Here is a 27806-nt window from a genome sequence, read left to right as displayed (position 1 = left end):
AGTACACCAATACCTTGGAAAACTGAAGTTAAGTTTGTGAAGGTGAAAGACAGCTGAAGGCACAGCGGGGTATGGAAAGGGAAGAAAGAGAGGCTGTTTGAAAGCTTATAACAGTCCTGAAATACTAGTGTATTTTGAAAATCCCCCCCCCCTTCTCAAACAGTACGGAATTACTCAAGAGACAATAGGTAATATTTAAGTTTTATTAAAAAGTTGAAGACAAAAAAATAAATAATGTGGCAGCTAATCTTTACAGTAAATTTAATATACAAGTTTGCACAACTCTGTAGTCTTCATCATCGGTCCCAGAAGAGACCATTTTGAACATTGATAAAGTGCAGCATTATTTTGGTAAGATTTGCAGAATATGGGTACAAAAAAGGTGCCGCTTCTCACTGCGTCCTTCGGCCTGTAGTCCTTGGCCTCTCAGCTGAGATGGTTGATGACAATGTGTCATAGCATAGTTTGTGTAGTTGTGGCTGATGGCATGGACAGGAGCGGTGGAGGGGTGCACTTATGAAGCGGAAGCAGGTTGGTGCGCAAACCTCAGACCTCAACATGAGGTAAGCAGCGGAGCGAGCACACAGTGTGATCTGTGGCATGTTGTACCCCTTATCTTGTAGTGGCTTGCTTGACATGTACGTTTAGCAGAGTCAGTTGCTCGATAGATGAGGCACCATATTTGCACATTCTGACACACCCTTCCTTGTCTGTCCTTCAAACTCTTCCTTCTGCGATTGCCTGTTCACATTGTGGGATCTACGGTTGCTTGGGTTCCGGCGGCCATGGGCTCTATCCTCAGCATGGACACACTCCTGGTCTCGGATGCACTGTGTCCGTGGCGGGGTGTAATATTCCAAGGTTCCAGATGACACAGGAGTCCTGCAGAGTCTGATGTATAGCTCTATACACCTTACTTAAAGTATCAGGTTATAGTCAGAAGCCCCACTGTGAGCTGCATGTATCTTGCTCATCCTACAGCGGAGAAGTGTGGCTCACCGGTTAGAGGAGGCAGACCCTGATGCAGAGGTCAGACCCGGGACCAGGGTTCAATTCCTGACGTGGCAGGGTCTTGAGCTCATAATGTCCACAGACATGAAAATTCTCGCTCCGGTGCCTACTCGAATCATGTGTTCACACTCTGCAACTCTGGGCAATAGCTTGCTTAATCTCCACTATGGCCCCACCGCGATGGGATGCCTGGTCTTCACCTTGAGGATGCCCAGTAGGGGTAATCTCGCAGGGAAAAACCAGGACGGATTCCCAAAGCAAGCGCCTTGAGACCTTACGGTGATAAGGCGCTATACAAGAGCGTATGATTACGATTACAGCCTCACATGCCTGTCACTGGTGGAATCAGGGGAGGGGAAACACTCCACGCGCTGACATCACACACACACTCCATGCACCAATCCAGTCACACAGGGAATGGAGACACATGGGATACCACACATGGCCATCAGCTGGTCTCCATGAGTGGAGAAGCAACTTGCGCTCAGAGGTGGACGTCCTACACTAAAAGTTGTTCCTACAGTCCAGACAACCCCTGGAAGTGTGACTGAGGCCTAGAGGGCCTCAACCTGCCGGCCAAACAAGCTTGACTAATCCTGCCAAGATGGCCAAACCTCATTCTATTGGACAGGATAGTACATCCAGGTTTGGGCATCTTGGTTCAGGAAAGTATCTATGACTGGCCTGACGACCTGAAGGCTGGAGGATGTCAAAGACTGGACTCTTGTTTTCCTTGACGTCTGTGACAGTCGGACATCTTTGCAACTCAATCCATGTCCAGTGCATTCTGTTCGGCCAACTTGGTTCTGGACTGTGTTATTTGACAACCAGCTGAAAAGTTAAATGAGGCTTACAGGGCAGACCTCTGTATCGGACTTTAAGTGTCCCCGTGAGGCCTGGCGTCATCCACCACTCTTTCTGATCCCAGCCGTCCTCCTGCCCAACAAACTGCCTCCATCTTGGTTTAGCAGCTGTTGTCTGTCAACACTACTACTACAACCGCTGTGAGGCTGCCCTGGGCCAGTTGCTTGGTGGTTCTCCAACCCAGGATCCGAGTGTTCTTCTTGACTTGATGGCCATGACTGCTTTTAGTAGCCACTCTTCTGCGATCTCGTGCCCACTGGAGTTCAATCAGCCATCTTGTATCAGGAGCTGGTGTCTATGACTGCCTTGATGACCATGGTATTGTCCTGCAGGTAGTTGTTGGCACCTGTGTGGATGAGGTCGAGTGGGACAAATTCTGGGATTCCGCTGGCCACATTCATCGCGGTAACAGGCTGCTGGAAGGAAGCAGACCCTGAGGATGGGCGGAAGGAGGCAGACACGTGGTGCTGGTTGGTCTGGTCCATCAGCAGGAAGACGACCTGCGGCAGAGGATTGTAAAAAATCTGTTAATAGTGGGCAGCAAAAATATCTCACCAATGCAGATCAGGAGACTGTCCTTCTCCCAACAGTGAGTTATTACCAACAGCAAGAATGAGAGCGAAAAGTGACAACCAATCAGCGGTTGTGGCACACATCCCTCCACACATACACTGTCAGTGGAACAGTATGTAGTACATAATGTGTACAGCTGGTCTGCAGTGACACCCAGTGGAGAGCCAGAGAGTAGCACAAGCTTAGTTCCTGAAAGAAGCCCTGCAGTATGACTTCGGCCACACGGTGTCACTGCAGCACCTGCGATTGCAGAGAATGGCTATAATGTTTAAGCATCACGTCACTGTCACTCACCTTATGCAAGAAGGGCCATGCCAGCTGAAAGTCATATTCCCCCTTCATTATCACCAGAAAGAGTGAGATATGGCTCCTGTGACCCGTGCCATCCCCATTGAGGAAGAGCTTGAGGCACATCTTGTAGCCATAGCGCCCAGTGTAAAAAGCTGTAGGGAAGAGAGGGGGTACTCACGTCAAAACTATACTCTACAGATAAAACCCGTCCATCAAATCTAACCACACCCCCCCCCGCCAAACACCCCCATAAGGTTGTAGAAGGTGTATTCCTGTGACAAAAGTAACAGACTCCCTCTACTGGGCAGGGAGTGGGGGAGTGTAATGAGCCCAAGAGAACATTGCGCCTCGATGATAAATTTATTAGACCGTGTGAAAACGGAGGAGGACAGGAATGGGAGTAAGCAAAGATTCCACATGAGCAGTGCTTAATTTGTAAAATATATATATTTATATAAGTGCCAGGGCCCTAGTCAGGAGGCTACTACTGCTTGCACCACCCATTGCCACTGCCAATGACAGTACATACACAACTACTAACATCACACTGCTACAAGTGTGACATTTCAGACTGTTCGAAGCCCCTAAAGCTATAACAATGGCTTGGGTGCCTGGTATTAATTGTTTATAATGTATATTGAATTAATAAACAACAGTTGTTCTACTCATCTTTTGATTGCACCAACAGTGCCACCATGTGGCAGCTATAAGTGCTGGTGCTGAGCACCCGAAACTACCGTCTCAAATTAAGTACTGCAAGTGGGTCACACCTGTGGTAGGGAACGGCCCTTAAGCAGGATGGAATCCCAACTCCAAGTCTGCAGGTGAAGATTCTCTTTGGCAGTCTCTCTTGCACAACGCCCATTACACTATGTATCCCCTCAAGGCGCTCACCTGGTGAGTAGAGGGCGGGCCTCTTCCCTGTGCAGGCCTCCTTCATTTTCCGCTCTATGTCGTCGATCTTCCAGATGAATGTGCCGTCGTAGGTGGCCTGCTGTATGGCCTGCAGGTGTGTGGCCAGACCCTGAAGCATCATGTCCTTCAGCACCAGCAGGGAGTCCTGCTCCTTCACCTGCAGGGGGCAGCAAAGGAAGAGAGGTCAGGACAAGTGGGTACAGTTCAAGTGGGTTCAGCTCACAAGACTGCCACTCTGAAACTAGGAAAGACTCTATGGCACTTTCAAATGCGGGTCAAGTGAAAGGTTGTACGTCAGAATACCATATAAAGAATTATTGTCTTACATACATAGTGGGCCTCGTTTATGAGAAGTGACAAATCACTGCATGAAAGCAGCGATGCGTCACTTCTCAGTGCGCCCTCCTTGCGACATGATTGATGCGTCATATTTATTGTATGACGCATCATGTTGCAAGGAGTCACAGATACGTCAGTATTTCTGACGTATCTGTATGGCGCAAAAGTGACGCATTGCTGGGGGGTGTCACAAAAGGGACGCAACTCCAGCAATGTGTCCTTTCACAAGGGGCAAGCCCCATGTGAAAGGGCCTGCGTCAGTCTTACGCCTGCTGTGAGGCAGGCGTAAGATATTGACGCATTTGTGTCCTAGAAGTGGCGCAGTGAAATCTTATAGATTTCACTGCGTCACTTCTACAACCCTTTCTTGCGCCGGAACGCCCCCCTGCATACATTATACCTGGTGGAGGTATAATGTGGCGCAGGGGTTTACAAAGTGACGCATCTACCTAGATGCGTCACTTTGTAAATCTGGTGCAACAAGGCACATTTTTTACGCTGCTGGTGCGTCACAAAAAGTGACGCACCGGCGGCTTAAAAGTGACGCACGGCCTCATAAATGAGGCCCATAGTGTGCCCTAAACATTGCTCATTTTCTGTTAACGTCAATGAGGTGATTTTTTTTATGTGAAACAAGTAAAAGGAGAGCGAGGTCTGGAAACTGATGACTCAGCCTCCTATCTTTACTGTAATCAACCAAAAAAGAGTCCACCTGTGCTGTTTTGGACTATCTTTCCACTCTATTTAAGGAAAACAGAATGTTTTCTTAAAATAACCCTCACCCACCAAGAATCCCCTTGGTGGCGTGCTTCATCATCGGGTACTTCCCTTCCCGCTGCTGCGTGAGAGCCAAACTTTAATGTGTGATACACACACACATGTGATACACACATATTAACGTTTGGCTCTGAAAAAGTCCCCGTTTACCCATTCCAGCAGTCCGGTTTAAAAACAATTTTCTCCCTACCAGGCCAGGTATTTTTAACTCTAACCTAGACCCTCCCACTCTCATACCATCAACCTCTTCATAGTATTCCCAATCAGTGCTCCCGCGTCTCTGTTGGTCACAGGATGCTGCGTTCCGCAGCAAGACGGGAAGAACCCGATGATAAAGCATGCCACCAAGGGGATTCTTGGTGGGTGAGGGTTATTTTAAGAAAACATTTTGTTTTCCTTAAATAGAGTGGGTTTTTTGAACGAAATTAAGAATGGCGTATTTAAGTTAGCCCATTACCTAATAAGTAGTATAATCGCCAACAGAAAGTATGTTTTCACAAGGGGCTGTAAATCTAAAAAGACAATGTTACGACGTCCAAGGCTTCCTCTAATATTTTGAGGTCCACTAATTCATTAATGAGCCTATAAGGCTAAGTCAGCAGTGCAGTGGCTGGATCTTTTTTATATAAATATATATGAAGGGCCTATTGAATTTGATGTGCTGGCCCAGGCCTTCTGCTTACTAAAGGACTACAAGAGCGAATACTCCCTTTGATGGTTAAATATAGGTGGTACACAAAGCAATCACTCGAGGCTTTTTCTGTTACAGTGACATGTGCCAACCGCCGCTGGCACGTCAAGGGGCATATCAAAGTGCCACAATGAACAGCTGTCAGGTCCCCTCACTTTTCAGGTTCGGATTTCAAAATATGAGAGACGCGGCTTCCTTTTTGGTACCCCATGTGATCTTGAAATACTCTAATGCCGGCCACTGGTATGGCTGGAGGACACCTATATATATATATATATATATATATTCACTGAAAAAAACGTAGGTTATAGGCCATATATAGTTAGGGATTAGCATTTACAAAACCTTATTTTACTCACACAAAACCATTGAAATTCGCATATATAGTTAGTTGCACTAACTATATATCGCGCACCCGCAATCCACTGCTGATGATGTCACATATTACATCATTCATGACATGGTCAGTGACATCACTGATGACATCACTGATGACATCATCCAGTGACTGTATTTTTCTGTAAAGTTAAAATATGTCTTACATATTGAAGAATCAGTGGATGTATAAGTGTCTGGATGAAGGATTTAGTAGGTGCATGACTGACTGTATGAGTGAGTGATTAAATGTGTCTCTCTGAGTGCATCGGTTAGTGACTAAACTGTCTTAATTTGTGCATCATTATATCTGTTGTTCTGTAAACTGCTGCATGTGTTGATCAGTAGCTATATGAGTAACTATATGGGTTATTGATTGGTTGCCCAAGTATTTGTATGGGTGAGTGAGTGAGTGTGTGTGTGGGTGGCTGGGAGGTGTGTGACACTGTGCATAGATGTGTGAGCAGTTGATTCACTAGATGTATGGGTTCAAAAGTGCATGTGGAAACAGCTGTATGGGTGGTTGACTGTGTGCATGAGTGTATTGGTGAGTGAATGGATATCTCAGTGCTACATGTCAAAGTAAGTACATTTGTAAAACACAGTACATGTGAGAGTTGACTTATATAAATTACTGTGTATAAGAGCCAGTGAATGTGAGTGGCTGCATGGATCATTGAAAACTTGTATCAGTGATTGTATAAGAGAGTAAATATGTGTTAGAATATGTTTGAATAAGTAAGGTGTGTATATCTGTATAGTTGAGGAAATGGAGGTGTGATTGATTCTTTGCATGACTGACTAGGTGTATGAGTTATTCCATGGATGAGTGACAATCTGTGAGTGTCTGTTTACACTGAGTGTATCTAAGGTTATATTAGAGTCTGAAGAGGTTCATCGTATTATCACATGAATGATGTCATCAGTGATGTTGTCAGTGATGTCATTTGAGTTGTCAACAGTGATGTCATCAGTGATGTCACTGACCATGTCATGAATGATGTAATATGTGACATCAATGGGAGGTGGATATTCAGGCTAAGTCACTATTAGTGAAAATGCCTGAATATCGCTGGATTTCCAGCGATATTCACGCATTTCGCCGCTATCGCCGGATATTTTATCGCTTTGGAGACAAACGTTGCGAATAGCACGTTATCTCTGCGATAAAATCTGGCGATGTGCGGCGATAAAAAAAAATGACGCTAAATTTATTTAGCGATAAATATTGCTAGTTGTTGATAATATGTCCCTCTGTAACTAGGAATGTGACTGTGATCCCGACCAGTCAAAAACATAAGCGTGTGGAATGTTCTGAACTGCCAGCATTAGCGTTGAGTGAATGCCCTCCTTGCCCACTAAGTCGCTGGTTTTCACCTTATCCTCCAAGATGGCGATCCTGGCCTCCGCCGATGGGCTCAGTTGGTTCTCTCCACCAGATGCTGGCGCTAACTCGCGTCTCCCCATCTCACGACTCAGTACGGCCAGGATGTTTTGCAGAGTTTTCTGCTTGGCCTCGACCTCGGCCAGCTTCTTCTCCACTGTGGACTGCCCCGGCTTCAGGTCGCCATCGCTGACCACAGCCGACTTCACTTCCTTGAGGTTGGAGGTTACCGACTGGCTGAGGGTGGATGAGCCAAGTAAGGCGTCTTTCAGCAGGCGCTGGTGGAAAACCACCCTCTCTTTCTCGTGATCTTCAAGGTCTTTCCTCTTCACCTGAGAAGGTGGAAGAACATTGTGTCAAAGAGGAGGTGTGAGCGTTAACACAAAATTTCATTGTCGAGAACATCTCACCACAGCACATGGAAGAAACCCATGTTCTAAGAACATCTCCCTGCAGCTTATGGAAGGAACCCATGTTCTAAGAACATCTCCCTGCAGCCTATGGAAGGAATCCCTTTTCTAGGAACATGAACATCTCTTCACAGCCTATGGAAGGAACCCATGTTCTAAGAACATCTCCCTGCAGCCTATGGAAGGAATCCCTTTTCTAAGAACAAGAACATCTCTTCACAGCCTATGGAAGGAACCCATGTTCTAAGAACATCTCTCTACGGCACATGGGAGGAACCCATGTTCTAAGAACAACTCTCCACAGCCCAGGGAAGGCACCCCCACTTTATAGAACATCTCTCCCCAGCCCAGAGAACACTTCCCTACTTTATAGAACATCTCTCCACAACCCAAGGATGGAGCCCTTGTTTTAAGAATATCTATCCACAGCCCATGGAAGGAACTCTTACTATTGCAAAATCTCCCTACCGCCTATGGATAGAAGTTTTGTTATTACAGATCCATCCACAGCCCATGGAATTAACTTTGGTTATTGCAACATCTACAGCTGCTCCCAGCCCCGTCATACGGAGATGTTCTCAACTGGAGGACAATGGTATACATGTCGGTTGAGATCATTTCCATAACTTTAGCCTGCCCTATGTTATAGTAATTCTCCTCCTTCGGAGAACTTATCTCCACACAGATTGTCCCCGTTCCCCTGTTGAGATAAGTCCAGTTCCAGAAGATCCTCATAGCCTGGAGCCTTACCTGGTCGCTGCATCCCAGCGTCTTGTAAGGGCAGTCAATCTTTTCCGAGGAGCAGCTGGACCTATGCTTCTCCTACAAGAGAAAAAGTGGGAAGTTAAAATAGAGCCAATGAAGGCGTTCAGTGAGGTTGGGAGGCAAGGGTGGTGGTTGTGGTGTGATGGGGCTGGACCCTAATTCATTCCACCACAAGGGGGAGAAGGACGGGCTACAGCTCCACCGTGTCTCCAGGTGAATGCTGGTAGACACCAAAAACCCATGAAGCGAGGAAGAAGCCACCTCCTGATGGGGAGCAGTAAGGCGGTGACCCCAACACCCCTCCACCAGGGCATCAAACCCACGTCTTAGATAAAGCCACTTTGACCACAGGGTGTCCAAGGTGGAAAGGAACAGTGGGCGACCCACCCCTGAGAAGTTTGCTTTCCTCTGGTGATCGATGCCTGGTTCCAGTGGAGTATTGGGACAGTAAACCATGCAGCTGCTTTTCATACCTCCAGTTCCTTGAGCGGCCCGGTCCAGTCGCACCCCTTGTTGGAGCACGATACGAGCAAGTTCAGCACCTCCCGCTTGATCGCGTTGTCTCGAAAACACTGCAAGAGAGTGAAAGACACAACAATCAGCCAGGCGAGGGTGCATTCAGAACACCAGACTTTATTTCTGCAGTTCCTGATATTTCAGTCTGCACCTGAAGGTGCTTCCAGTCTGGACCTCAAGGTGCTTTAAATTCTGGGGAGAGGCAGATCCCCATGGAGTGGGTTAGAGAGATCTTTTAGAGGACAAGGGACAGGAGATGCAGGTTCAACGAAACAGGACCTTGGAGATTGCACAGGTCTATACTATGGAGGACTCATTGGCAGAGTCTTGAGGGATGAATATTTCCAATGTACGAAGAAGTTCAGTTAAAGTTTGGATGTGTACGTTTTCGGGGTTAGTGGTCATTTGTGATAGACAGAGAAGTGAAACTTGGGGCCATAATATCAAGAAAGGCGATAACATTATCACCGCTTTAGCAGCAGGAAACTGCCGCTAAAGCGTCAATAAGGGGCTTGACAATATGCCCTTGCGAGTTCCCATAGAAGCCCAGGTTCTGGTGTGAACCTGGGCTTCTACGGGAATTCACAAGGGCATATTATGAAGCCTCTTATCGCTGCTTTAGAGGCAATAATGTTATCGCCGTTCTTGATAATATGGCCCAAGAGATATGTTCAGGAGACTCCCCACCGGTGCCCTTGGAGTTTGAACAGGCTACGGTCTTGAGCAGTGCTTAATTTGTAAAACATAAGTGCCGGGGCCCTCGTCAGGGAGTCACAGCAGCTTGCACCACCCATTGCCAGTGCTGCTAATGACAAGTGACATTTCAGACAATTCCAGGCCCCCAAAGGTATAAGAATAGCTTTGGCGACAGGTATTTCAAATTTTTAAAGTATATTGAATTAATAAACTACTGTTGTTTTGTTTATCTTTAAATTACACATACAACGCCACCATGTGGCAGACTGTCATGAGTGTCTGTGTTTATAATCAAGTGCCGGGGCCAAGCACCGGAAACCACCAGCTCAAATTAAGCACTGATCTTGGGATGAATTATATGTCGATTTTGGAACCTCTTGCCAGAACATTGGTAAATGTGACATCTTTAGATTTTGGAAAAGGTGCAGGTAACTTTGGGGGACATGAACCTGCCCAGGCTAGACTGAAGACCACTCCATGCTGCAATGATGGTGGTAAGAGCAGTCTATGTTAAGGAGACAGATGGGGCAATGGACACTGAAGAGAACCCCTTGCCGGGGCACTTGTGGGGTGGCTTATGTTAACATTGGGTGGTGTGGCAGAAAATGACGTGCCCGGAGTCTGGGTGGTGGAGGATGTCCTGCTGGAGTTCTGAGAGATGGAGATGCACCAGGTGACACACGGAACAACGCAGCATCACAAGGTTCGGTCTTCGTTATTTAATTCCATGGCCAGGGGTCTGGGTGGTCTGATGAAGTCTAAGCAATGGAGGACATCATGCTGAGATCTCAAACACAACTGAGTGTAGCTTCTCAACAACCCCCTGTAGGGTGAGCTGGTCCATTTGTGGAAGACACCGTGAATGCTGCCTTTAGTGGCTCCACCACCAGTGAAGATCTCACTACCAAGAAGGGACCTTGAAGGCTCTGCTGGTAGCAAGCCATGATCACCGTACATATTGGTTTACTTGGTCAAGCGTTATTGCGTATGAGGCGCAGAAGATACCATTGCACCGAGCACTCACTTGGCCGAGGTTGTTCTTGGATTGTTCGTATGGTTCAATTCTTTCCTTCAAACAGGCGGGGCACTGGAGCTTTCCTTTCCTGCAGATCACGGGGAATAGAGATGAGGGTGAGAGGTCAAAGGAAGGGAGATGACATCAAACAGAAATGTTCTAGCACTAGCCCTTGCTCCAATCATTGCATCCCTAAACCAAGGTAGATCATTAGCAATGTGTCCTCACCCCCAAGGCCAGACCTCCTCCCAACATGAACCAACTCCAAAGCCAGACTTCATCCCAACGTTTCCCAACTTCAAGATCAGGCCTCCTCCATCAGTTTCCCAACTTCAGTGCCAGCAGGCATCCTAGCCAATGAAGCCTCAACTCCCAACTCCAAGGCTGGTCTATTTCAACAGTTTCTTAGCACTAAGGTTAGTTGTATTTTCTCAGCTACAGGGTCAGGTCTGACCCTCCCCAGTGTATCCACACTCTCTTCCCTGTGGCCGTGAGCGGTAAGTACCTGAAGTCAAGACCATCTTTAACCCCCACAAACACAATATCAACTTAAAGTTTGAGATCCAGACTCCAGCAGACATGGTTCCAACTCTTTGACCACAGTTCCATCCCCTCCACTATATTCCCAGCTCAGCTCAGCTGAAAGGCAGAGCTCTCGCCATGCTTGACACACCTCCAACGCCATCCTCCACTTAAGTCCCCACCTACTGAGGAGGTAGACTGCATCCCCTCCTTGCGCGTGCCCAATTCCCAGGGGCAGACATTGCCTCCTGCATTGTATTTCAAGTAACAACACCCCCTCAAGCCCCTCCCACATCTAGGCCACTATGCCCAGGTGCCAATCACACATGTGCTCCCTTACCTGACCAGCAGCTTGTAGCAGCAGAGACAGAAGCGGTGTCCACAGTTGATGTTCTGCACAGGGTCCCTCAGCAGAAGCTCACACTTGGTGCACAGATACTTCCGGTCATAGGAGTGGCATTCCAGGAGCGGGTATCCTGCCCACGTGCTCGCGTCACCTCGCGTATCGCTGCTCGTGTGCAGGTCGTGGAAACGCTCTGTCAGCGCGGGTGGGCTGAAGATGAGGAGACTCATTGTTTAAGGTGCTGTAGGGAGGGTAAGGGAGGATTCAGTGACTTTTCAGTGACTTGCGTTTAGTGATACTCATTCAGTTATCTGAAATGATCCCCAGTGTCACTTCATGTACTTTACATATTAACTGAACTTTGCGGAAGGTTGCGAAAGGAAGGGAAAAACGCAAGGACTACATCCCCCACAATGCTCTGGGGCCTTGTTGAAGGTACGCGATAAACCCCTTGCTGCTTGTCTGAGTGCTACCATAGTCTGTGCTGAGGGTTTTAAATAATTTGTATAACTCCACATATAATATTCACTTAATTTCTAACTCCATCTAGTGCCTACACGCTAAATAAAACCCAGTATGTTATCTGGAAACAATGTAAAGGGAGTTTGAATGGGCTTGCTGTATGTTTTCAAACAGTGGATTGAGATAAACTTATTTAGAATAACCTTGAAAATGAAAGTCTTAAAAAGGACAATATACATTAGTGCCTTTGACCTGCAGACATCCTGCAGAAATAGTTTCACAATTTCCCCATTTTGGTTACTGCCTCTACATAGATTTTTGGGTAAAGCCTGTGAAAATGATTTGTGATGTATCTATGCTTTGGTTGCCATGGTATTTCCTGATGCCATGGCCTAGCTGTGATACCAGCCCTCTGTAGATGCTGTCACAACAGGAAGCAGGGGATGGTTTGAGATTGTGGTCAGGGGAGAGGCAGGAGTAGTTTGGCTGTTTGAGTGATGGCTGAAAACATTAGGGGTTGCGGGCCCATATTGAGGGTGGATGAAGTGCTGCCGAAGAACTGGGTGCAGAGTTTCTTTTTAAAGTGCAGAAATGCTGGTGCAGGCCAGATGCAAGGGGGTAAGGACCAGGTCATCTGCATCCCTGCCTCTACCCTGGTGCTAGCAAAAGGCGTCGGTCAGACCCTTTTGGGGGGGGGGGGTCTTGGAGAAAGCAGGAGTTATTGGGTCTCAGCCGCAGGGGTTGTCTTCGTTTGCCTCTGATGTTCCGGTGTCTGTCCTACAGTGACTCTGCAACCTGTGCCAAGTAACCCCTTCCGCACTTGACTCTGTGGTAGCGATGGACGACAGTCACAGGCGTCTCAGGGAGATGGTGTGGGGGTGCCCGAGCTCAGCTCTCAAACACACATGAACGCAATAAACAACGTCCACCTCGGTGCTTTACATTCAAGAAGAAAAGTACTTTAACGCAAACTATAACTTAATTCTATGCAGCTGACGCTAACAAGATGTGTTGCAGTCTCTGGTCATTCGGTGCAGCTTTGCAATGCTGCTCACTGCTTTGGTGTGCAGGTATTAAAGGAAAGTCAAGTGTGAAGAATCAGATACACCTTGATGAGCGGTTTTGTCTTGCCATGTCACACATTTTAGCAATAAAACCCAAGTGTGGACATGTTAGTGCCTTAATGACAGTTGTTTTTTATATTGAAATGTTTGCATAAATATGACTAACACTGATATGCTAATGCAATCTGTAGAGTAAATTATGTTTATTCACGTTTAATTTAGGTCTATATTTCAAAATGGGTAACGCTGGTTGCAGTCTTGCTTTGTGACCAGTGAACTCTTTATCTCTAGGGGAAGCTGAGTTCTAATTATCAAATGCAATGTTTCTTTGCTTTCTTTCCTTGTAAAGAAAGTGTTTTCTTTTCTTTGTGATAAGCACGTACTGTTTCCATGAGCCGCACATTCACCAAGACACCGGTAGAGCACAAGCTAGTTCCTGTTGTTGCAGACAGTGTAAGACACTGAGAGAAGCCTGTATTGTGAGGAGTCCAGAGAACATAATGAGCTTATGATTGCATCATCTTGCTCTGGCCTGATTGGATGTCTCTTGAGAACTGAGTGTAGAGATGTAAAATGCTAGCATTATGCGTTTTAAGTTAGTGCAAAGACGAATATAGTTCAGAGTGAGTGAGTGAGTTTCGAAGCGGTGCACAGCAGAGTAGAAGATTCACATTGAGGCGAATTCATGACAGTTCATCCTCAGATTCATAAAACTTTGACTTCATTTGAACTCCATTTTATTTTATGCACTCGTATTTTGATAATTAATCCATAGTAATATGATTTTGTGCTTTCTGTAAACCATTCACTTTTAACAAACCTTCATGGTTTGAAGTGCACATATGCTCTGTCTTTTTTGTGGAGCCTAAAGTGCTTCACAAAATATTGAGGGTCTCATTTATGAAAAGTGACGCATCGCTGCATGAAAACAGGGATGCGTCACTTTTCATTGCACCCTCTTTGCGACATGCTGGACGTGTCATATTTACAGTATAACGCATCATGTCAGGAGGAGTTACAGATACGTCAGTATTTCTGACGTATATTTAGGCGCAAAAATGACACATTACTGGAGTGTATCACAAAAGTGACGCAACTGCAGCAATGGGTCAATTCACATGGGCAAGTCCCATTTCAAATGTGCCTGTGTCAGTCTTACGCCTGTTGTGAGGCAGGCGTAAGATATTGACGCATTTGCATACTAGAAGTGGCGCAGTGAAATCTCATAGATTTCGCTGCGTCACTTCTACGAGGCTTACTTGCGTCAGAACGCCCCCCTGCATACATTATACCTGGCGCAGGTATAATGTGGCGCAGGGTTTTACAAAGTGACGCATCTACCTAGATGCATCACTTTCTAAGTATGACACAACATAGTGCAGTTTTTTCGCCGCCAGTGTGTCACAAAAAGTGACGTACCGGCAGCGCAAAAGTGACGCAAGGGCTCATAAATAAGTGGAGTGACAACGTTAGGAACTGGAGGTGAAATTAAATAGATTAATAGAGGAAGATAAACAATTAAAGGAACCCAACTTCTTCCCCCAGGAAGTACTTCATAGAGCATAGGTTGCATTCAATAGGACCACATATGTGTAAATATATAATGTTAGGGTATTAGCAGACACCCATGTTATTCTGCTGGAACCTGCAGTGCTGGGTTCTGAAGTTCTCTGGCACGTAATACAGGAGTTTAACCCCGGTGCCCCTTCAATCCTTGGCCTCTCAGCTGATGGTGCCCAAGAGAGCGGTGGTTTTGTGAGAGTTTCCAAGAAGCTCTTGTGGAAGTAGAACCTACATAACGGATGCTTTCATTCTGAAATTAGAAGCTAGTTGGGGCATGCCCACCCACCAGTACCAAAACTGAAACAGTCTAAAAAAAAGCGCCTGACCGTCTGAACCTCTGCGGAACTTCCTGAACCGCGGGAGGCGCCTGGAGGGGAAGTCCAGTCTTGCATTAGTAATCCAGGAAGTCCTGTTCATATCCGCGTAATGTTTCATATTTAAAGGTGCACACACATCCTCAAGCCCATGAGACAGCTCGGTAGGTTTAGTCCTTACTGCTGTGATGTGGGCAACAGCTAGCGCACTTCAAGCACCAGAAAGTAACTGTGAAACTGCCTGACAGCATCACTTGACCAGAACTTACTTAATGGACCCTGGCACCAGCAAATCCCCCTCAGAAACTCTGCAGCTCCGGTTCTGCGAACAAGAGCGCTGAGTGCACACAAACTGCCCCACCCGTGGGCAGAACTGGGCACATTCCCTTTGTTTCTCAATATCCAGACAATATTACATTCTGGTGCCACAGTAAGGAAGTGACCCGAATTCCGCCCTCCGCCAGGCCCTGGAGTTCAAAGTAGCCGACTCCTCCCAAGAACCCCGGAATTGGAAATATCATCTCCTCGCCCTAAATGAAATCTGGCAAGGCACCCCACCCCAAACAAAATCCCAACTAGCCAGACCATGCACCGGCAGGATTGGGGGGGGGGGGGGCACCCCAGAGACTTAGAACAGGCCCGAGGCAAGCATAGCACAATGTACTGAGAGAATTGCCGAGGAACACACAGCGCGCCACAATACTACAGATCACAGGGAAGAAACGCGGATCCGGGGCGAAAACCTGAACACAGAAATATTCACCAAAACAAACAGAAGGACCACGGACTAGAACTATAGTAGAGACTGGGCGGCAGAGGGGCCGAATCTGCCTTGAGTGTGACCTGGGAGAGGTAGAGACTGAGCGATGCTTCTCCATCACCTCCCACCTGAAGGGACACACGTGGCCTGCGGCTGCTAACGTGGAAGAAGAAAACTGCCTCACCTCGGAAAACCCGCCAGGAGCGGCAGAGTGAGCAGCGAGACAGGCCTGTGCATGTCACCAAAGGAGGGACGGTGCACACAACGGAAACTGACAGCAGCGCTGCTGGGGAGACTCAAGTCAAAGGTAGCTTAGCGGGTTCATGCTCCTATCGCAGAGGTTGTGAATAGGGAGGGCCTGGCCTGGCAGGTCGGGCTGGACTGTTAGCATTGGGCGCAGACTGATTTGCATACGACTGGAATGGCATGGTGAGCAAAAAAAACGATGGGTTTCGGCCCAGATCTCTGTACTGGAGTGAGTGTATGACATTGTTCTGCATTCTGTCCATCGATTGTCTTTTTGCATTTGTCACCTCGAGTGGGACGGGTATGCCCTGACGTGGGTCCCATACTCTCCATGTCACTAGAGTCAAGCTATCCTGGCTGATAGGTGGTGAAACCCCGAAACCGGTCCTAGGAGGCTTGTTTCCAGTCCAGGGAGACCTGGCCTGGCAGTACGGGCTGGACTGTTCCCATGAGGCACAGGGTCAAGGCTGATTTGCATATGGCTGGGTTTTAACTGGAATGGCATGGTGAGCAAAAAACAATGGATTTAGGTCCAGATCTCTGTCCTGGGTTGAATGTATGACATTGTTCTGCATTCTGTCCATCATTTGTGTTTTTTGCCTCGCACATTCTCTGTGTGGGAAACAAACAATGGAACAAGTGACTATGAGGGAGCAAGTCATGTGAATCAACATTGTGTGTGAGTGGCAGCCGGGCCCTGGGACTGGTCCGCAGCCGATTGGAGCGTGGGGGCGTTGTTTTTGTATTGCCGCCACCAGATGTTGAGCAAGCGTCAAAGTTAAGGCTTTACTCACTGAATTTGTTTTCATAAACAAGAAAATTGCAGTGCATGTGCAGAATGCTCGAGCAAAGTTGACTTTTAATGGTGCAGCAGACAAACGCGAGTGGAGGGGGCCGACTAGGAGATTGACAGGCTTCTTGGGGAGAGGTGCGCATGTCCGGGTGGACGGGTGCCTTGCTCTGTACAGCCTAACATGCGCACTTAAACCCTTGCCTACCCAAATATGTAGAAGCCCTGGGGATTGCTGCCACGCCCCCAAGTGTGTTTTAGTGCGCTAAATGAAATTTGTTTTATTTATTTACATTACTCCGGTTGGCCGTGAGCCGGTGTTTACTATCCCCCACCCTGCCCCTCCTCTGCCCCACTGCCCCGCGGCACTCCCTCCACGAGCCGCACCTGCTTATACGAACGAGACCCACCGTCCCACAAACATAACAGACAATGTGCACTGCATAAAAAGCATTCCCAATGCTTCCACACACACTTTTCTATAACAAGTCACTGCAGGATTGCAATGGGATCAAAAGTAGGCCCAGGCAAATGGGCCGGCCCAGTGAGAAACATGGCACCTCCGCCCGATTGGTAAAAGGGAGATAAGAACAGAAGCCCATCTGCCTCTGGGAAGGCTGCTCAGGCACCCACGCCGGGCTGCTGGTGCCATCTGAAAAGCACAGACACAGCCTAAGGCCAAATCAGCCAACACCATGCTGGGCAAAAAAGTGGCCCGCAGCTGCCTGCAATTCAGTTACTGGCCCATTTCCAGAGTGTCCACATGACCATGTGTTTAAAGAATTGTGCTGACGACCAGCAGGGCAGCGTTGGACCACAACTAGCCTGCCAGTTGGCAGGGTAGCATTGGTCGAATGCTGCCCTGCTGGTCGTCACCACAATTCATTAAACACATTGCTGCAGTTCGAAGCTAATTACTAATCTGCTTTGATATATTAGCACTCAGCAAAGAGGCCAAACACTGGATGGGCATAGAGCCTAGATTACATGTCTTGGGGGGGGGGGGGGGGCACAGCCCGATCAGATGGACAAAACAGTGGGGAAGAATGTGTTCTTTGGACAGTAGGTTCCCGCTGTAGTTATGCTGAATAAGCAGCTACCTACATCATTATGATATGAAATCGCTTTCTTGATGTCATAACTACACTTTCACAATTGATTTATTGACATTCCTGCTTTCAGGAATATGCTTAAAAATGCACCACTCGCCCACTCTTTTTTCAAAATTGTGCAGCGGGAGAACCCCCTGAACCTCCCTTATGGCGGTCTGGCACGCTCACTCACCACCGGGCACTCATCCTGAACTTTTTTACGCCTCACCACTTTCAAATGTCACCAGTCGCCACTGCTGGTCCTGCAACTGCAAACTTCGGAAAACTTTGTCACTGCCGCAGTGTGAGCTCTGATTGTTCTTGAAGCTGCAACTGCCAAAAATGCATGTTCCCTATTGGTCTGGAGGCCGCAACCGTGGCGTAACGGCCAAAGTTGCCGACTTTGGAACTGGTGAACCAGGTTCAAGTCTCAGCGTCGGCTCAGCTTCCAGCGATTCTGGTCAAATCACTAAATCTCCCATTACCTACCAACAAACTGAATGTGTCCTTGTGTAACGTTTCTGGTGCTCATGTAAAGCGCTCCAATACCTTTGCGTCGAGTTTGTGCTATATAAAACTGCAAACAAATAAACTGTAAACATTCCTGTGTCCTGTCTGCACCCAGCCCAGGAAGGCCCTACTGCTGAAGATAAGCACCACCATGTGAGTTGGCAAGTTGACATCTCCCAGCCATCAAGTTCTGAGTGTGGTGGCATCAGTCCCTGTAGTTCAAGAGGCTTTGCTGCAGGGTTGGGACCACTGCTCGCCTCTGTCCTGCATCACCCACACTGCAATAAGAACTAGACTTTAATTATACGACTTCACGCTAACCACTTGATCGTGGGCAAGCTGGGGTAGGGTACTGCTACCTATGAAAAATCGGCGAATTTTCTTTTAAAACAAACATTTGTTTTTATTCTTGAATTTGTGGTATTTTGAATCATTTTAAAAAACCCACTTACTTGCACTTAAAAAAAACTTCAATTCATCCGCTGCTTAGCGTAATTCTAGCCCCCTCGAGGCTCCCGATCTGTAACCAGCGCCATCTTGGGTGTGGGGATCGGAGGTCAGCTGTCCCCTAGTGAGTGCCATTTCTGATCGCGCTCTAGTGGCTGGCTGTCTGCATTCACCCACCTATTTAGGACGGGCAATGCAAGCGCGCGCGTGCAGCGGGCGCGCCACTGGCACGCCAGAGGCAATCCCGTCTGTGCCCGTCCGCGCCTCGGACGCGCTCAGCCCAAGCCATGCTGCATGTTTCAATAAAGAACAAGGTCGGATAACATATTCAAGGGAATAGTTGCTCAAAATAAGTAAGAGGGAAGGTAGGGGATGCTATCACCGTCCATTTGCAGTTGGCCGTGATAAAAAGCTCTTGAACTGTGGGATGATCAATAGCAGATCCTTAGTAAAACATCATTTGGAGGTATTTTGCATGATAGAAGATATGGATCTGGATGTCCTTTTCTTAACTGAGATTTGGACCAGTCCTGACTCCTCTGCAGAAATGGGATTTGCCTGCCCCTAGGGGTACAAAGTATTTCATAAACCGAGGCCTGTGGGGAGGGGAAGAGGGGTTGGGTTGATCTTTAAGGAAAAATTGAATTTTGCACCGCTAGAGATAGACGATGTAAAAGGAATTGAAATTCTGGGTTTTTGATTGCAGGAGGCCAAAGGTAGGCTACTTACGGGAATGATCTGTTATAAACCCCCAGGGCAAGATACCCACATCCAAGTACTTTCGGAGATTATTATTAATCTGACCCTAACCCATTCTAGAATGGTTATAATGCGAGACTTTAATTTATGGGACAACGGAAGTCTGGGCAGCCATCTAAGAGATTTGAGGAACACCTGCTTGAACCTTAATCTACACCAATAGGTTCAGCAACCCACTCATCAAGGGGGGCACATCCTAGATCTATTGTATGCCACACAGACCGAGACAGAGGTGATAGATATATTACCACAAAGTTGAACTGATCACTACCTAGTGCACTTTAACATCAAGGTTCTCAGTTCGGTGGATAATGATGACTGTATAGGAGGGGAAGAGAATGGGCCAAATTAGGAAAAAATAAGACTTTGCAGATCTTAAGGAATTTAAACCTTTTTACCCCCTCTATTTCTGTAGAGGAGGATTATCAAATATTCTGCAATCACATAGCCAGCACTCTGGACCCGATCATCCCAGTAAAAAGCCTAAAAAATAGGAAGAAAGCCTCAGCCCCCTGGTATAATGAGGAATTGAAATTACTGTGTTTGTCATGCAAGAGAGCCGAGAGAAAATGGAGGAAGACTGATTCAGACACAGATAAGAAAGATCTGAAATTAGTTCAGGCTAGATATAAGGAGGCCTTTGCTAAGTCCAAATCAGACTTTAAAGTCAACTCTATCCTACAAGCTCCTAACAGCACCAAAGCTCTTTTTAAAATCTTCAAGGACCTCTCCAATCCAACTTGTATGAGCAACAGGGTAGCTGCTTCACAAGAACTCTGCGAGGAGATTGCTGCTCATTTTGAAGACAAAATTGCTAAAATTGTCGGTGATCTTCATCCTAATATTAGTGACCAGGACAATTATATCCAGAGGCTGGAGGAAGCGGCCCGGGTGAACACCTCTCTGGACAATTTTCTAGTCCTCACGGATGACTCCTTTGACAATCTGGCTAGCAGTGTGTCCTCTGGCTCCCCACCTGACCCTCTTCCACACAAAATTTGGAAAACTATCAGTCAAGAAACCTTTCCTTTGGCTGCGACAGATCTGCAGCCAATCCCTGGAAGCAGGAATAGTCCCAGAAGCGTGGAAGCAGGCAGTAGTGACTAAGCATGGGCGAATTTTGCGAATCTGGCGTTCGCGAATTTTGTGAATTTGCGAACTCGCAATCCGCAAAATCCGCAAATTCTCGCGAATTTTTTTTTGTGTTCGCACGGATTTCTGCCAGTTCGCGAGGGTTTTGTACTAGTTCGCAATTGCGAACTTACATGTCGGCTCGCAACGGTCGCGATTATGTTGTTTCTACGTCTGGTTCATCATCACAGGTTCCCAGCAGCCTCTGTTTCACCCCTGCCACCCTCTGTTTCACCCATGCCACCCTCTGGTACATCAATGCCACCTTCTGGTTCATCATCACTGTAGATTATGGGGGGAAAAAGCAAGCACACCTGCCCTGCTTCAACTGACATGAATTAATTTGGGGTTGATTTATTAATGTGTCACTGTTTTAAAATTCCAGTCTGGCACCTGCTTCCTTATCTGTAATTTGCTTTCTGTTGCAGTGCAATTTTTTTTCCAGGACCTTTGTGGCCTACTTGTAGCTATTCTATGATCCGGCTGTGAGGGTCAGAGCAGGGTCATACAATTGTTGCAACTAGCAACTGAACTCTGGAGGGGCCCCAGTCAGGAAGCACTACAGGGAATGGTTACTAATGATGAATTTGAACTTTTGCACCTGCTGAGTGCTTTCAGTTTAGCAAAACTCGTTTTTCTGCAGAAAAGCATTACAGCAACTGTAATGCCCCAAACAAGCTTACTTGTGAAAGTTGATTTCTAATCCAAAAGTGATCCAAAGAAAGTCAAAAGGCCTCAAATCCAAAAAAGTGCAGGCAAATGTCAACCTGAGGAGTTATTCTCATAAAAATCATCATTTTCAGAAGGTCTATGCTGCTTGCTAGTGGATTTCTTGTGCAGAATTGCAATTTTTGTAATTTCGCGAGTGCGAGATTGTTGCTGCCCGCCGCACCGACATGTTCGCAATTGCGAACTTACACTGCACGCCGCAAAATTGTATCACCAAGAAAAAAAAATCCGCTGCGTGCAAATTTTTCGGTAAATTCGTGAGCGTTCGCGGATTGCAAATTTACCGAAAATCCGCAAAATCCGCGAGCAGAACGGACTTTCCGCCCATGCTTAGTAGTGACACCTCTATTAAAAAAACCTGGCTAGACCCTAAGAAACCAGTGAATTTTAGAACCATCTCCCTTTTGCCATATCCAATTAAAATCTTGGAAAAAGCAGTCAGCAAAAGTCTGTCATGCTATCTGGAAGATAACCATCTGTTGGATAGGGACCAGTTTGGGTTTTGTCCAGGTCACGGTACCGAGACCGCTTTGGCCACCGTATTAGACAACTTACAAATGCGTGCTGACAATGGGAATGATACATCCTAGTACTACTAGATATGTCAGCCGCATTCGATACGGTGAGCCACGCAGTGCCGGTGGAAAGACTGGAGAGGATAGGGGTGTGTGGACGGGCCTTACAATGGCTACAGTCCTACCTATCAGGAAGACAACAGATGGTGACTGACACTTTTCACCTCCAGCAAGTCTCCAGTACATCATGGGGTGCCGCAGGGCTCTGCGATCAGACCCATTCCTTTTAATATCTACTTATAGCCCCTGTTCCCCATTATTAAATCTTTTGGCATTGACCTGGTCAACTACGCTGACAACACTCAACTGGTGTTTTCCCTTGAGGTGAAGCAAGCAGTATCCATGGATACGTTACAGGAGTGTATGCGTCAGACTGCTGGATGGCTTAGGAGAAACTCTTTAAAATTCAACAGGAGGGGGGGGGGAACAGAGGAGGTATACTGCCCCACGGCCAGAATGTCCCAAGATCTACCTCTGGAGTTCAGGCTCACTCCTGAGGTGGAGCCTCTGGTTCCATTCAAAACGGTGCGCAATCTGGGAGTTTTGGTGTACGGTAACCTCCAAATGGAGTCGCAGGCTAACAAAACTCTTCATGTGTGCCTTTCTTTAATGCGCATGCTACGACAGAACCTTCCGCTACTCCCTAAAGACTCACGCTCCCTTGTAGTGAGGAACATAGTGCTGAGTAGGCTGGACTACTGCAACTCCCTGTATTTGGGAGCTCCGCAATACATCTTTCAGGGGCTGCAGAGAGTCCAGTCTATGGATGGTGTTAAATAGACAACGCAGGGCCTCAGCAAATCTGGCTTTGAGAGGCCTTCACTGGCTGCCTATTAAGGAACGGGTTCCCTTTAAATCACTCTGTATTGCTCACAGGGCAGTACACGACGTGGGTCCTACCCCACTGGAAGAGAAGTTCACCTGGTACAATCCCAAGAGGCAGCTCCGCTCCTCAGGCGCAAATTTGCTGACGACCACCAGATGTAGGCGCTCCAAGATGGGGGTGGGGGGCTTTCAGTGTGGCAGCCGCTCACTTATGAAACCAGCTGCCCCAGAATATCAGACAAGCCAATTCTCTGGTTGAGTTCGGAAAGAGCCTGAAAACTTGGCTCTTTCCTAGGACCGATCCCTAGCCCTGTCCCCGCTGTCATTCCGGTCTACATTTTAGGTTAGTTTATTTAAGTCTGAGCGCCAGGATACCCGTAGGGTGGCAGTTGCGCTATATAAGAACTTAATTCATTCATTCATTAGATGCAGGTAATCATCGGCCTAAAACTCAAAATATCTTAGTGGACGGAAGCGCCCACTGTAGGGGCCTATGTTCAACACCATGGCCACAGGTTCAAATCCAGGCGGGTCCACTCGGCCTTTCATCCTTCTGAGGTCGATAAAATGAGTACCATGAGTTGGATAACGATAAATATCTGTTAGTCAGTACCAAGATACCCTTTTGGGTGAATGTGCGCTGAAAAAAATATATGTTAATGTGAATAGAAGGAGAGACCGAGGAAGCATCGGAAGTCTTTGATATGAACACTTGAGACTTTTAACGAGCAAGCTTAAGGGGGGTCAGTACCCCGAGAACCGAGTGTAGACAAGGTGCACTTGGCCCAGTGTGCAAAGCCATAGTGGGACAGACTTCAGGACACCTCAGCCTGGTTGGGGCCTGGTACCCCCGTCTGCCATGAGGCACCCCAAGTGGGGTCTGGCATGTATTGGCAGGAGTCTGAACCCGTTTATGTCCCTGCAACAGGCCCTGCGAGGAACTCACACTGGCCTCAGGCTTAACTCCAGAGCTCTCAACTGTGCCTTGTAATCAACACCCTTACCCACCCTCGGGTCACAGCGAAGCGCACAGAGGTGACCCCGTTCACTGCAGGCGCTACACAAGACTCCTACGTCGCATGAAAAGAACGACGAAAGCGCAACATCTGGAAAAGAAGACGGGCTTAGGCAAGAAGAAGTAAAACATATGAAAAGTAAATACTACATTGTTGGCATGGAATACTTTAGGGGGTTTATAGTCATTGGTGAGAAATCAATGCGTGTTTTTAGCAGTGAAGTTAATGGCGTGGCTGTAGAGTCCGCAGAGGGTCAGCTTTTCATTTCTGCTGTGTCTGAGTACAGACGGGACCCGCCCCACTTAATGCCCCGACTGCAGCCGGCAGGGGGTCTCAGCGGTCGCTCTTTAAAGAACCCACAGAAAACAGGGAAGGCCTGTTTGTAATCTTGTATAGAAAAAAAAACCTTCCCTGAGGTGTAGGCCGACCAGTCACGCATGGCGAGGGGTCTGCTTCTTATTACAAACTCTACTGCATGGCACTCTCTTATGGAAGCAATAAGGGAGTTTGCAGTCATGTCTATTTGGGAAAATAATATAACCAATGCATAGTTCAAGAAAATAATTAATAAAACTGCAAACCAACTATCCATTGTAAACGATAAAGCTGTCCTTAAAAAAAGAAAAAACGTTGCCTGGACAATAATAAATGGCTATAAAACAAAGGAAATTCAACAATATCTGGAAACACCCTGGACGGAAAAAAATAAACAGGTGTTCCTTAAAGCAAGATTTGGAACAATGCCAGGCCTGTGTCACCTTCCACCGTGGGAGAGAGTGGAAACCAAAACGTTATGTAGACTGTGTAATAATGGTGAGGAGAACTTTCTCCATCTATTGTGTATTTGCCCAGAACTCTTACAGGAGAGAAGAACATTGCTTAAGCTCCGATTTAAAGTACGCGGCATAAGCACATGCAGGCAGGCCCGGATTAGGTGCCTACACTTGAATGATATAATCTTGAATGCAACCTTTGTAAAGTTTTTAATGACAGTTAAAAGGAAATTAGGAGTATAATTATGTTTAACATGTAACTGACTACGAAACCGATGTAATGGTATTTTAAGTGTTTTATACTTGAATATAGCTTTTACTGGTTTCTTTTTTTAGATGTGTAATATTGTAAGATTTTAAATGTAATGTATAGGCATTTATATGTATAGGCATTTATATAGCGCACTACTTACCCGTAGGGTCCCAAGGCGCTTCGACCGCTGCGAAACCCTTCCTGGCTTCCCTGAGAGATGGTCTTAATGGGTATCTCCAGGGTGAGACCAGGCATCCCCGGCGGTCTGGTGGGGCCGTTAGTGAAGATGAGGCAAGCTAATGCCCAGAGTTGCCGAGTGTGATCGCTGATCAGAGTGGGCACCGAGGCGAGAGAATTATCGAGTCCGCTGACCCTGGTCCAGAAACCTGCCGCGCCGGGAATCGAACCCTGGTCCCGGGCCGTCCTCTGCTCTCGGGTCTGCCGCCTCTAACCAGTGAGCCACACTACTTCATCAACAAATCAATAGACAACGCAGGGCCTCACACACACACATCAACACATCAACACAATAAACTACTTTACTTTACTTTACTTATTACGTAGGTGAGTGGCAGAAAACTCACGCATTAAAAATGACTCAAATAGACGCCCTCCCATTTATGGAGGGACTTTGGGTGGGTCCGGCCCTCCTGTCGAGCCCCTACGCCACCCACAAGAACCGGGAATGTTGTCTACAAGACCGGAGCTCCCTCTGGAAATACTATATTCAATACGGCCAAGGCGCTATAGAAATGTCGTAAATAAATACATAACATAAATATGGGTCATCTGTATGACTCATTCACTCATTCATCCAGTCAGGCACTCAGTACGTCAAGTAATATTCAAGTAGTAAACTTATTCGCAATCGATAATACCTCCGACCAATCAGGTGCTCAGTCAGTCACTCATCCATCCACGCAGACACTCACTCATGCATTCATGCAGGGCACGTGCCTTGGGCTTGGGATAGGGTGCCATCTTCCCATGAGAAGGAATGCCGGGATTTGTTGATGTTTTAAGAGTCTATAAGGCCCGGGCGGGATACTAAACAGGACTTTAAACAAAATCAGATGGATTCGTTTGTAACATGAGGTTTCTGCCTTTGGTTAATTAATAGTCAGAGATCCTTAACATGGCCCCAGAGCACATTTAAAGGTGTTTTCTAGTCGTATTTGATGTTCGAAGTTTCTACAGATAAGTACTAAAAAATACCGGCTTCAGGTGATTTTGCTAATTAAAATGCCGGTGGTGCCAGCAGAAAACGGGCAGGTGGCAACCCTAGTTGGGGACGGATAGCGCCTATATGGAGTGGCGGGGGTCGCAGGGGGTGACACTCTCCGGTCCAAGATGTCCTGCTGTCTGTCCCGCCTTCACGTACCTGTGACACACCGAGACTGACTGGGCTTGAGGAAAGGGTAAAGGAGGCAGTCACTCACACATTCATCCACCCTGCTACAGGGTGAAGATAGCGCCTGCTTCTGTGCCATGCGAAGTTGTACACTGCTCTCGGGGGGACACTGGGGCTTACTCAACCTGGCGAAGACGAAGTCTATAGAATCAGTCACTCATTCCTTCAGTCCCTCTTTCACACAATTCTCCTTTCAAACGCCCCTCCGTTCCTTAGTGCTACAGGTGGCGGAGACGCGGATAGCGCCTGAGGGGCTGGGGCCATGTTTGGCCGTCCACTGGCGTCGGTGACAGACACGGAGGCTTACTCAACCTGGCAGAGAGGTCTATAAAATCAGTCACTCATTCATCCAGTCACTCTTTCAGACAATTCTCCATTCAAACGCTTATCCGTTCCTTAGTGCCACAGGTGGCGGAGTAGGACATAGCGCTGTTCATTGGCCTCGAAGGCGCACACTGAAGCTCACTCACCCTGGCGGAGAGGTCTATAGAGGCAGTCACTCATTCATCCATCCAGCCAGGCACTATTTAACGCAGTTATGCATTCAAACATCCATCCGTTCCTTAGTGCCACAGGTGGCGGCGTAGGACATAGCGCCTACCTGTGAGGGCTGAGGGCTGGGCGCTGCGGTGCTGGTCTCTGCTGTCTGAGGTCCTGCCGCCTGCACGTGCTCTTGACACTGAGACCGACTCACTGCGAGGAGAGAGTATATGACTGACGGCCCCGCCCTCGGAGGGCGGTACAGGGGAATTCCTAGCTCGTAAACGAGTACCACAGGTCAGGTCACTGAGGGAAAATCCGCGGGTGGGGTGGTGGTCTGGGTGGCGCGGGCACTGGAGGGGTTGTGAGTGTGCAAAGATAGAGAGGCAAAGAGGGGTCAAGGAGCCGCAGTTTTAAAGCTCCCTTCTAGGCTCACAGGGGAATGACTCCGTCCCAGCCGTGCCACTTTCCAGAATCCACTGGCCGATCTTGACCTACACGCGACTGACTCTGACCCAGCACTCCCGACCTCCCAGAATCCACTGGCCGATCTCGGCCCACACGCGACTGACTCTGCCCCAGCAGTGCCGACCTCCCAGAATCCACTGGCCGATCTCGGCCCACACGCGACTGACTCTGCCCCAGCCGCACCTTCAAGGGCAGCGCCGGACGGGCCAGTAAGGCACGCAGGCAGCGCCCGAGAGATGCTCTGACAGGTAAGTGTGCGGGACGTTTTTGGGGGTCCTGTTTTACGGTCTGCTGGGCTGGGTTTTATTGTTCATTTCCCTGTTATCTAAACAAGCATTGCCTGCAGCAAGCTCAAATGCACGTCTTGGATACCTTCCAAACAGGTGTACCGCTGCCTTTACATGATAAAACCGCCCCAGTTTGGGTCACTTTTCTGGCCATCTGACTCATGAGCATGTTGTTGCCCAATGCCCGGGTCTATTTTCTGTCCCATCCCACCCTGTTCACAGTCGCCACCAGCCACCCAACAGTCTGCGACTGACCCGGCCCCAGCTCTGCTGGCCTCAGCTTGCATGCCGGGGGTTCCGAGCTCACACTTATGCGAAGGGTCCTGAGCTCGCACCCATGCGATGTGTTCCTAGCTCGCACTTAT

At 47.7% G+C, this 27806-nt stretch overlaps 1 protein-coding gene across 2 annotated transcripts; it reads right to left on the bottom strand.

The window, feature by feature from the left end:
• Window positions 1-189: 189 nt before the first annotated feature.
• On the bottom strand, window positions 190-26890 carry LOC147717888 (TNF receptor-associated factor 2-like). Of its 2 annotated transcripts, XM_086924655.1 has the most exons (9): window positions 26808-26890; window positions 11485-11728; window positions 10632-10710; window positions 8869-8967; window positions 8381-8452; window positions 7214-7552; window positions 3634-3811; window positions 2743-2891; window positions 190-2375 (listed from the first exon to the last, which is right to left on the bottom strand). In XM_086924655.1, exons 2-9 carry the CDS (start codon window positions 11715-11717, stop codon window positions 2157-2159), a joined length of 1368 nt encoding a protein of 455 aa, XP_086780781.1. In that variant the 5' UTR covers window positions 11718-11728; window positions 26808-26890; the 3' UTR covers window positions 190-2156. The 2 variants fall into 2 exon arrangements, with proteins under 2 accessions (XP_086780781.1, XP_086780782.1); XM_086924656.1 differs by lacking the exon at window positions 26808-26890 and having other exon boundaries at window positions 11485-11748.
• Window positions 26891-27806: the final 916 nt, after the last annotated feature.

This window comes from Lissotriton vulgaris, chromosome 5 (assembly GCF_964263255.1).
Source record: "Lissotriton vulgaris chromosome 5, aLisVul1.2, whole genome shotgun sequence".
In the NCBI taxonomy this organism is placed as follows: Eukaryota; Metazoa; Chordata; class Amphibia; order Caudata; family Salamandridae; genus Lissotriton; species Lissotriton vulgaris.
This window is presented reverse-complemented; position numbering and strand designations above follow the sequence as displayed.